This window comes from Candidozyma haemuli (genome assembly GCF_002926055.2).
Source record: "Candidozyma haemuli strain B11899 chromosome Unknown D_2014730914, whole genome shotgun sequence".
NCBI lineage: Eukaryota > Fungi > Ascomycota > Pichiomycetes > Serinales > Metschnikowiaceae > Candidozyma > Candidozyma haemuli.
Genome location: NW_020289911.1, coordinates 1,662,007 through 1,673,249, shown reverse-complemented (window position 1 = coordinate 1,673,249; position 11,243 = coordinate 1,662,007). Strand labels below are relative to the sequence as shown.

General features: G+C 44.6%; 5 protein-coding genes across 5 annotated transcripts; 3 read left to right on the top strand and 2 right to left on the bottom strand. All coding sequences in view use genetic code 12, as the record gives it.

The window, feature by feature from the left end:
• Positions 1 to 1,688: 1,688 nt before the first annotated feature.
• CXQ85_003150 (uncharacterized protein) lies at positions 1,689 to 3,839 on the top strand (the record flags this gene model as incomplete). Its single annotated transcript, XM_025486803.1, has 1 exon — positions 1,689 to 3,839. One exon carries the CDS (start codon positions 1,689 to 1,691, stop codon positions 3,837 to 3,839), a length of 2,151 nt encoding a protein of 716 aa, XP_025344353.1.
• A 790-nt stretch (positions 3,840 to 4,629) lies between these two features.
• Positions 4,630 to 6,063, top strand: CXQ85_003149 (M48 family metallopeptidase; the record flags this gene model as incomplete). The annotated part of the gene is made up of 1 exon (XM_025486802.1): positions 4,630 to 6,063. One exon carries the CDS (start codon positions 4,630 to 4,632, stop codon positions 6,061 to 6,063), a length of 1,434 nt encoding a protein of 477 aa, XP_025344352.1.
• A 27-nt stretch (positions 6,064 to 6,090) lies between these two features.
• Positions 6,091 to 6,801, bottom strand: EXM2 (Exm2p; the record flags this gene model as incomplete). The annotated part of the gene is made up of 1 exon (XM_025486801.1): positions 6,091 to 6,801. One exon carries the CDS (start codon positions 6,799 to 6,801, stop codon positions 6,091 to 6,093), a length of 711 nt encoding a protein of 236 aa, XP_025344351.1.
• A 1,248-nt stretch (positions 6,802 to 8,049) lies between these two features.
• On the top strand, positions 8,050 to 9,515 carry CXQ85_003147 (uncharacterized protein; the record flags this gene model as incomplete). The annotated part of the gene is made up of 2 exons (XM_025486800.1): positions 8,050 to 8,445; positions 8,475 to 9,515. The coding sequence occupies 2 exons, from the start codon at positions 8,050 to 8,052 to the stop codon at positions 9,513 to 9,515; spliced, it is 1,437 nt and encodes a 478-aa protein (XP_025344350.1).
• A 79-nt stretch (positions 9,516 to 9,594) lies between these two features.
• PHR3 (1,3-beta-glucanosyltransferase) lies at positions 9,595 to 11,087 on the bottom strand (the record flags this gene model as incomplete). The annotated part of the gene is made up of 3 exons (XM_025486799.1): positions 9,595 to 10,770; positions 10,817 to 10,942; positions 10,992 to 11,087. The coding sequence occupies 3 exons, from the start codon at positions 11,085 to 11,087 to the stop codon at positions 9,595 to 9,597; spliced, it is 1,398 nt and encodes a 465-aa protein (XP_025344349.1).
• Positions 11,088 to 11,243: the final 156 nt, after the last annotated feature.

The window sequence follows — 11,243 nt, the reverse complement described above, 5'->3', positions numbered from 1 at the left end:
GTTGTTTAATGGATATCGGCTGCAGAATGGCTGCGAAGAAGGTGGACGGGGGGAGAGTACAACCAGGGATGGAGAAGGACAGCTTTTGGGCGTAAAAGAAAAGAGCTTTCGTTTCTGAAAACACGTTTTTATTGATCTGCTGGTGGCTTTTTGTAGGCGTCGTGGTTAAGGGTTGGAAATGCTGAGGTGAATGAATGGCTATCAGTACATACCTGTTACGTTGGAGGCTGGGGGAACGGCTAAATTTAGTTCCAGGGGAACGTCATTATTTTTTTCTTGGACTTGCCTTGAGCGATTTTCTGTTATCTGTGTTGGATCTCGTTTGAAAGGACAATGTAAGGTACTCACATTCATGTCTATGACAAGTGCCAGGGATGCGACATGGAATAGAGTTTGGAGGGACAGCGTGGATGAATGAGCCTTTGAAAGGGCAATTAAGACCGTATTTGGCTCGTATATGGGAAGTATAATTGTTTCAGGTTCCCCTACAAAAGCCACGGTTCTTAGGCTTCATTGAAGGCACTCAGCCTACAAGTGATAAGGAACTAAGCCTTTGAAGGGCACTGTTACTAATAGGTACTGAGGTAGACTTAGTTACTTAAAACTTCTTGAGTAGGCATTACGTTTCTTTGTAGCCCGTTCTGGACCACCTGAACCTTGACGACCCCATGATATGAGAGACTACTTAGGTCAGCATAGCCCTCTACTTCAAACATGTAAGTCCAAAGACTTCAAAAGCATTATAATCTTGCAGGATTTTTTTAAGGACCGCTAGGACTGAGCTTACCTAGTTCTCTTTTCTCTCTCCCAACTCTGTCGTACTCTACCTACATTACTTTACAGCCGTGTAAACGGTTAGATATTCAGCCCAGTTTTAAGGGCATCAATTTCAAATTATTCTTTATGCTATTACAGAACAAATGCTTGCTTCGGTGTGCCTTGAAGCTCAATGCCTTCCATTCTTAGTGTAGACATAGGAAAAAGTACCGAATGGCACTATGGGCCTTTGACTCTTCCTGTCCAACAGCAACCTGGCGATGGTAGACCCCTAAGGTACCCTTCAAGAGCCGTTCTTCCGCTCTATCATCCTCCAAGACCTACTTCTTCTGGAGTACTTACCTCAAAAATGCCGTGTGACGGTTGTAGCGGGCCGAAGAAACCCAGTGAAAGTGGAGAATCTCAATTAGACTTACCTTGACTGGATCTTGAGCATTACTCAATCAACTTGTCGTGATGCACTCTCCTCATCGCTGTTATTCGAGTTTCCCCTTTGCTCGCTTTGTATGTTTTCGACCACCAAAAAACCCCAAATTTGCACCCACTAAAACCGGCACTTTTGGGACTTTTTAAATAAAAATTAGTATCAAAATAATCTTAAAATATTGTTTTAGACCAAGGGTTTTAAAAGCCGTTCCTCAAAACCGTTCTTCGTTGAGCTACAGATTTTCAAAGTTTTTCCGGAATCCAGAAGGTATAAGCAGCACCAAGAGACACTCCCTCTACCACTTTCCCTACACTATCAAAACCTTTTCATTCTGGTCATTTATCCCAGAAATTTGAACATAAATAGAGGTGGTTTTTCCCTCCATTCTGATTTTTCTTTACCACTTTTCTTCAGCATCAAAGTTTGTCTACCAAAGCCTATAACACTTCAGTACACAAACACAATACGACATCAACAACTTACAATGCAATTCACTATCAAGCTTCCCCTTAGTAATTTAGGAGGCTTTACTAACAGTAGTCTTTCGGCTGCCCATGAGTTTTTGGAAATCCAATTGGATAACCAAGAACTCCAGGAATTCTTCACCCATTATTCCGAATCAACCTCTAGTCCTCACGCTAGAACCCTTTTCCAGTCTAAAGTCGACGCCAAGTTGCGTGAACTTCTTGCTCAACGTCGTTCTTTGGCTGCTTCAATCCCCGCTACTGACTCTGAGGCTGTCTCTAGCGATGAATTTAATGTCTCAGGTTTAGGCTCTCAGCCTGAATCTTCTTGCACCTCTGGCGCTTCAGACGCTGACAATTCAGCCGACGACAAGACTGTTGTCCCTGAACCAGCTGACAAACTCCTGGAAAAGAAGCATACCAAGGCTTCCAAGAAGAAGCGCCAGAACCGTAAGCAGTTCAAGACCCAAAGGGCTTCTTCTCCTAATTCGCCAGTGAAGACTAACAAGGATGGAGCCCAGAAATCCAAGAGATTGGCGGCACTTGGCCGTGAAGTGGTGCCTCGTGGCACGAAGTCTCCTCAAGTTGAAGTTGTAGAGGAGGTGGATTTAGAATTTGGTCTTGATGAATCCAGGGAATCTTCTCCAAAGACTGAGTTGGCTGTTGTTGCGAAGAAGCCAATCTGCAAGGTTCCCTTTGGTCCTGAAAAGGCCCAGCCTGTGGTTCTTCCACCAATTGGAGCATTTTTTGCTTTGAAGGCAAAGTTCTGGTTCAACCTTTTCTCAGACCAGCCGGTCGACAGACCCTTTAGTTTTAAGGCTCGTACTATCAGATCATGGTTCACCCCATCGGTCTTTGAGCCTTTTAAAAAGCTTGCTTCTGTTCAGAAGGCCATCGAGGCTCCTAAGAACATTACCGTGTATGGTCCTCCAGAGAAGATTGTGGTGAAGAAGTTTGAAGGATCTACTAAGGTACCGCAAGTATTGGCTTTCCAAAAAGCTCAGTACTTCCACTCCAAGAGACTTCTCAGCTTTGAGAATCTTTTCAGCCAGTACAAGGTAAACTGGCCTAAGGCTACCAAGATTCTTGACTTTAAGACTTTGCCTGTTCCTCATACCAACAACAACTTGCAAGTTGGCCAGTTGTCTCAGTATCATGAGTTCATGAGACTCTTGAGACTCTCTGAGCTCTCTAACCCATTCCGTGAATGCTTGCCATTAGCGATTGACAAAGACGATTTGCCATTGAACTCTCCTCTTCCTCCCCCATCAACCCCTAAGATTGTTGAGCTTAAGGATGAACATGTTCCATCCAAGAGAGCTCTTAAGCAGAGAGCTAAGAGACAAGCCAAGAAGGAGAAGAAGAAGGCTAGGGCTGAGAAGGCTGCAAAGAGACCTCCTCGCCAGTTTAAGAGTGTTACTAACTCTATGGCGAGAAGAGAAAGACGTCGGAGGGCTCAGAGAAACAGAGAGTTTGGTATTGCTCCTCCTCCTCGTCCTCAGAAGATTGAGTATACTCCAGTCACTCCAGTGTTTGAAGTTACTTTGACTCTTCCAGCTCCTGTTGTCAAGGAGCCAGTTAATCATTTACAGGTGGGCCAGTTGTCTCAATTCCACCACTTTATGAAGCTCTTTAAGTTCTTCGAGCACTCCAGTGCTCATCAATATACTTCTGAGTTCGAGAAGGTCTTCAGATCAACCGAGTTTCCCTTGAACCAAGTCTCCACTGTGGTGCTTCGTGGAGCTAAGATTAAGTTTATTTCAAAGAAGAAGCCAGCCAAGGAGGTGATTTATCCAATCCAGAATAAGTTGAAGCTTATTGAGTGGGTAAAGGAGGAGCCAGTCAAGGAAGAGCAAATGATCTACCCAATCCAGAGCAAATTGAAGCTTATTGAATGGGTCAAGGAAGAGCAGGTTATTTACCCAATTCAGAGTAAATTAAAGCTCATTGAGTGGGTTAAAGAAGAACCTGCCAAGAAGGAAGAAAGCCTTAAAGTTGAGGTTCCTGTTGTTGAGGAACCAAAGGTTTCTGAGAAGCCTAAGAAGGTGAAGAAGACGCCAGTTTTGAAGCCAAAAATCTCTAAGGCCAAGGAGAGAAGAGAGAGGAAGCAGAAAGCCAAGAGATCTCGCGAATTCACCAATACCACAAGCAAAACTCCAGCTGTTATCTGACCCTTTGCTACGTCTGATAGCATGAGCAAGCCCCAGCCAGTTGATCAATGGAGGAAATAGAAGCATACAATTGGCAGTGCCCTAAGTTAGCATTGTCAGACATATCTTGAGATAGATAAATAAAAATAAATAAAAATAAAATAAATAAAAGAAGAAGTTGTAGAAGATACTCGGGTGCGTTCTGGGGTACATTGAACGAAAGAGTAGAGCAAAGGAGACATACAAATTCAGCTATTGCCACTGATTGAAACCAAAAGAACGATTTATTTCATGTTTCAGTGTCAATCGTCTCTGACCTGATAAACTGGCAAGACTTCTTTCAGCCAACTCTGCTCTTCTAGTAATACGTGAAACCACCAGTTGTACTCACAGAACGGCTACGACCCTTTGACGGTACAAAGTTAAACGAAGCATACTTTGTGGTACCAAGATATATGAATCACCAGAAATACCTATTCAATATAGACAACGGAATCTGAAGTATCGAAAAGATCTATAGGCACATTTCGCTTATCTTACCTATACTATGTATGGCTAGCCTGTACTGGCCTGAGAAAAGCATACTTAAATCCCACAATCCGCAAAACCATCACTACCCAAAAACACGAAAAACACCCAAACCATGCCATTCTTGATTTAAATTCTTCACTTTATCAAAAACCCTCCATGTAAGACATATTACTTATTTGTGGCCCTTATCTGGACCAAAAGGCCTGGCGTTACACCCGTGCCCCACAGTAGTCCACATAAACCTCGAGATTTCCAACCACCTGGTTTGATCCAATCCACAATGTTTCAATCCGTTGCAGTATGTAAACTATCAAACGAACCTTTCTTGCTTATTACTAACAGCCAGTCTTACTTGGACAATCCAAACGTCAACTGGAAGGCCATTGTGACCTCCCTTTTGGTTGGAAAATACGCCTTCGAGACGTATATCAACTATAGACAATACCAGGTGTACCATAATAAGAAAGCTCCAGCATCCATTGAGAAGGAGATTTCGCCAGAGGTGTTTCTTAAATCCCAGGCTTACTCGCGTGCCAAGTCTAGATTTGGGTTCTTTGCTGATGCCATTGACTTGTTGAAGGAGTTGGCTGTGGTGAAGTTTGACGTGTTGCCTCGCCTCTGGTCTGTTGCCGGGTGTATTTCTGCTCGTTTGGGTGGTGTTAAGTACATTGGTGGCTTTTTCGGCGCTAGCGTGATGCTGCAGAGTCTTGTTTTCTTTGCTGTGAACACTGTGCTTTCTACTTTGGAGGAGTTGCCTTTGTCTTACTATAAGACCTTCATTCTTGAACAGCAGTGGGGTTTCAACAAGACAACTGTTGGCACTTTCGTCAAGGACACTTTGAAGTCGCTTATCCTCGGTTTGACCATTTCTTCGCCTTTCATCTACTTGTTTTTGAGAATTATCGACGCTTACGGTACTGCTTTCGTCAAGTATGCCATGGGCTTGACTTTGGCTGCTTCCTTGATTATCATGACCCTTGTTCCAACCTTGATCCTTCCACTCTTCTATAAGATGACTCCATTGGAGGAAGGCGAATTGAGAACTGAGATTGAGGCTTTGGCCAAGAGAAACAACTTCCCACTTACCCACTTGTACGTTATTGACGGTTCCACCAGAAGCTCCCACTCGAACGCTATGTTTGTCGGTTTGCCTTGGAGTAAGAAGATTTTGCTTTACGACACCTTGATTGAACAGAGCACTGTCCCTCAGGTCGTAGCTGTATTGGCCCACGAGATTGGACACTGGAAGTTGAACCACTTGCCTCAGATGTTGGCCGTTTCCCAGGCTACCGTGGCATCTACATTCATCTTGTTCTCCACTTTCCTCACCAACAGGTCGCTTTTCAAGTCGTTTGGCTTCCCAGCTAACGCTCCTCCAATGATTGCATTCATTCTCTTTTCCTATGTCAGCTCGCCATTGAACTGTTTCTTCCAGTTCATCAACAACCTTCTTTCTAGAAAGAACGAGTACCAGGCTGATGGATACGCCCAGCTGCAAGGCTACAAGGACGAATTGTCGACTTCTTTGATCACCATGTCCACCGAAAACTTGAGTTCCATGAACACTGACTGGTTGTTTTCCTCTTACAACCACTCTCACCCAATTTTGGCCGACAGATTGAGTGCTCTTGGTTACAAATCACAGGAGAAGGTGGGTAACATCCAGGTTGACATTGAGAAGAAGGAGTCTGACAAGACAGAAAAATCCGATTAAGTCTGCCCCCCCTCAAAAAAAATAGTATTACCCATATTTCCGTTTCAAATCATTATAAACTGTACGCATCTGCTCGTAGCCCAAGTGGATTTTACCGACAAAGTGATCGGCTAAACGTCTATCGTTATCGAGTCTGGATAAGTATGCTCCACATACCTCACAGACTTGAAGCTTTTGTTGGGCTGACTGGCCGAGATTTTCTGCTATTAGTCTTGCCTGTTCCGCCAATCCTTCTCTCTCTCGTAGGAGCTTTTCCAATTTGATGGTTTGTTTAAGTGCCATGGTGATTTCCTGAGCCTTACCCAAATGCGTGATTTCCAGCGCTGCAAGACCAATCTTCACGTCAAGATCATCAAGCTGCCTTGTGACAGTAGCTACCCTCTGTCTTTCTTCTGGAGTATGATCTAGACGTTTCAATGCTGTAGAAACACTAAAGTCGATCTCTTCAAGCCATTTCCTCAATGTCTTGTAGTATTCATACTCAAATTCAGGAAACTTCTCGCCAAGCTTTTTCGTACGGTACTCATACTCGAGCTTATGCTTTTCCAGATGCAAATTAGGACACTTTCCGATATTTAACTTGGTGGCAGCTAACAAGTCGTATGGACAGCTTCCTACAAGGAAAGACTTGCAGACTTTGCTGGACGTGAGTTCCACTTCTTTTCGACGAGGCTGGGGCGATATAAGAGCATCTTTGCCCATAAGGCGCTCTAGGAGCACACGCTGCTCGTCAGCCATGGTTGTAGTGTTGGTGTTGGTTTGACGATGGAGCTGGAGATGTACTCTTGATATGTTACACCCGTACATCTGTAGATGCCTGGTGGAAGATAGGCCCTACCAGGAAGTCCCATTATTTGATGATATACAATGTCGTTTCAATAAATCTATAAAGGTTTTGAACTAGTGTTCCAAATTTCATGTTGTTTTCGTTATTGAGTTCTTGACTGGCTTGAGGGCCTAGTGACTGTCACAGTGGAGAGTTCAACCAAACAAGCCGATGACGTTACCAGTTAAGAAAAAAGTATTTTAACCGAAGGTTCAATGCTTATTTGAAACACTGAAAGCCACAATAGGAATCCCTATTCAACCGCTATTCTTTGTGGATTTGTGTTGGTGCTTCTTCAGTGTATCACTTTTCGCAGCCATTGGAGCCGGAGCCTACCCTAACTAAAGGCCACAGCTACAACAAACCCAAATCTAATAAAACTCCATTTCCAAAGATTAACAGTAAAATTCTGAAAATAAACATTTAATGAACAAATTCCACCAAATCAAGGCCCGTGTTAACCGAACACGTGGGTCTGAGCTTATCCATCACTTCAACCTGCCAGAACATCTCCAACCACTCAGCCACACCTTCAGTTAAACAAACAGCGTAGCATCCAAAAACCCAAAACCTTTCCAATCCCACCTTTCAACCACTTCCCCCTTCTAAAATCCCTCCTCCCAATGCCCTTGCTGCACCGAACGTTCACTTGCTGTTCCCTCCATTGTTAACTCTCCCCAGCCTCTCAACTACCACCAGGCACCTCCAAGCAACCTCTAAACCAACCACCAAAATCCACCAAAACCCAAAAAGTCCCTCCTCTCTTCCTCTCCAAACTCTCCCCTATTCCACTCTGTCACCCCCGCCTCACCACACCTCATCTCCCTGGAACCTCCCGTATCGGTTTGGCGGCTAATGGCTGCGAAATCGACGCACCGAAGATGGAACACCCAAAAACGGCAGTCTAATGGGCATCAATGAAACGGAAGAAACGATAGTATTCTAAGTACTTTCCAGCTCTTCACTCCCTCAAGTTCACTGAAAACAAAACCCACTTCCAAAACTTCATTCCCTGGGACAAGGGATCTTCAGGGTCTGGCAGAAACCGTGTTTCCTGCAGACTTTACCCTTCACCTGTGGCACCAGCTAAACTGTTATCTACTCTTCGTACTGTCATCTTTTTCCCACCCTTTTTTTTTTCCTAACTGTATGCTTTGGACATGAAAAAGTACCAGCTTATGGGCCGCAGAAAGGTGGCTCATCCTAAGAACGTGCCAAAGTATCCGCTTTTACATCTCCACTCGCTTCCGTATGAGATCTTGATTGCCATTTTCAGTCTCTTACCGTTGGAGACGCTCATCCAGCTTTCGCTACTGTGCTTGAAGTTTCACAATATCGTGTGCAAGAACTTTATTTATCAGGATGTTTACTTTAAGCTGACATCCCATTTCATTCGTTTTGCCGATGCTCACTTGTCGCTGAGGGCTTCTTTGGCTAGACGGTTCGGCCTCAACGAACCGAGCTCCATGATCAACTATATACGGAAGGTCCACTTTGTCAATCCGCCTACGAACGATAAGGAGGCTTCCCTGACACTGATTGCAGGTACTTATAACGTGGAGAATGTCAATAGGGTACTTCCAAGTATGACGCTTGGGTTACCAGCTTTAAGTGCCTTTTGAACGAGGCCTATGGGCTTAAGGAAGTGTCAATTACAGAGATTTCTCCTTTATTTGAGTTCCCGCCAGAGTTTATGGCTGATTCGTTGCTGCTGTTGACGCTGAAGTTTTCATTTAGGAGGCATGCTCCATCAAGAACCTTGGAACGGCTTCTGTTGACAGCTCAATCGGGTTGGACAATCCCCTTCAAGATTGGCCAGATGCTGATTTTCGCTCTGGTCTTTGATCAGATTAACGAGCTCCAACTTAATAAGTTTGTGATTAACGAAACCAAACTTTTGAGCGATAACTGGGATAAGAAACTTCGTGTTGACTCCCTCATTGCCAACGCTTGTATCTACAGTGACTCCAAAAAGGCTGCCAAGCGTCGTTGCACCAATATATTCGGCCACACTTGTCTGCTCCTGCTACTAGACATTCACCATGGCGCAGACTTATCCCTAATAGACTTTGTGAAGCTGAACGGGCGTCTTGGACGCCTTGTCATTGACATTTCTTCAAAGGTATTCTTCACCACAGAAAACTCCGTAACGACGTTCAATTTCACCAAGTTTAACAACTTCTTTAAGCTTGTCTGTTCTGGCCAAGGTGGATACAGCGACTTGCGGGAGATCGTACTTGTCAACTTTGACCTTTTCCATGACTTCTCCCACCAACATAAAAATAGACCTCTTGATGTCATCCAGGAAGATAGTGAGCTGGCCTCGCTTGAAGATGAACCAGAGGTTGACGACTGGGTCGAGCCGTCAAAGAACACTTTTGAGTATTTCCTACGGTACTTGCTGCAAATGCCTAACCTTACGATCGTCATCAAGGAACGCCCTAAAGTCATGCACACTTGTGTCAAGTGTGGTTTCACATTAGAAGAAGAGCATAAGAAGATCTCATCGTTACTACCGCATGAATGGGCAATCATTTTAGCACCTGTTCTTTGCAATCCAAACTGCAATGTCAATATCTACGATCACGCATGGACAGCCTTATATTCCCGTAAGGTACGCATCTAAATAATAAGACGAAGACCCGACAAAATACATAAAAGCATGAAAGAAGGCTTCGCAACAGATGCTAACGTGTTAGTAGATGTCATGTTATGTGACCCCAAACAAGACTGTGTCGACCGCTTGAGGTTCCCGGAAAAAGTCTGAAATACATACCGCCGTTGGGATACTGCTTGGATCTTCGTCCACCACCTGTTTGAGGACCAGATGAGGTGTCTTCCAAAACTTCTACAGTTGGCGTTTCCAAGTACATCTTCCCTGAAGTGCCAAAAACCCTATGAGAAGATTGCAACTGGGAGTTTCTGAGTTTGATGAATTTCCCCTTTTCCACAGGTACTCCGTCGTCAATGAGTTTCTCACCAGGACAGAAAGGAAGGCCTTCTTCAACTGCAAGGTTGACGAATTCACCTTTACAAGCAGGTTGAATCAGTTGTTGCTTCTTCTTGCTAGATCTCAATTGCACCTCATTGGCATAAAGATACCGAGTCATGACGCTGTAACTTGGCTCGGGAAGGTGATCAAGCTGGTATTTGAGGGAAAAGAAGTCATCTAAAAGCTGGACATCGCCATTTTCCAACACCTCCACAAGCCCATAGTTGTTTGGTTCCTGGGTGAACTCATACACGAGACCTCCACTAAACACTCCCACCATATCGTCAGAATAAATAGCCTGAACTTCAGAAAACATACGTGGCGTCACCTCGTTGCATCCATATTCAGAAAGGAACACAGGCCGAGTATAATCTGAATAATCATCAACCAATACATCGTAGCGACTGGAATAGAAGGTCTGGTCGCCACACCACTGGTACGAGTTGACCCCGTAGAAGTCAGCCGAATCGTACGGAGACTCATCCACACATTCCAAGTACTGTGACATGGAGATTCTGTAGTCCAAGTCGTCTGCTGCTGAATAGCCCACGGGGATCTTACGGTCCAAGTTGGCATCAATATACTGCTTGATATCACGAACCATAGCCTTGACGAACCTTGGTGAGTTCTTCGCTGATACCTTATCGTTGACGATTTCGTTACCTGCAAAGAAACCCAAGGTGTTGTTATACCCGCCAAACTGGTCTACCACCTTAAACACATTCTTCAAGTAGTCAGCGTTATACGTAGACCACGGCTCGTACCGGTTAAGGTGACGAGCCGGCTGGGGCGAGTTGACGTCAAGAACAAGGTATATTCCCGCCAGAGCAAGAAGCGTCATACACACATCATGGTTAAGGTCAGGATCAACAGAGTAGATACGAATGGTCTGGGTGTTAGTAGAGAACAAAGGTAAGAGCAGGTGTAAGTCATACGTTGATGCCAAGTTGCTGGAAAAGAGCAATATCTCGAGCACATGTGTTTGGATCTGATAGTGGATCCCAATTTTGGTCTGTAGCTGAAGAACCGCCAGGCTGGTAATCAACTCCTTTGATGAAGAACTGGTGGTTAGTATGGAGAGGTGAAGAAGTCAAGGAAAGTGGAACGTACGGGTTGCTGAGTGATTGAATCAATGAAGTAGCGGCCGTGGACCTCAATAGGGTTTATTATGGAGAAAACAGGCGCCACGAGCCAGAAGGCGGCCATTAGAGGAAGAAACATGGTGGTGGTGGTGGAGGTGATGGAGGTGGTTGTTGCGAAATGGGTGCAAAAAAGATGGATCTGGTGCTTATATAGGGGGAAGGAGGGGGACAAAGAGATGAGTATATATGAAGAGGGGAAGGAGTTGGGAGGGTCAGGGAA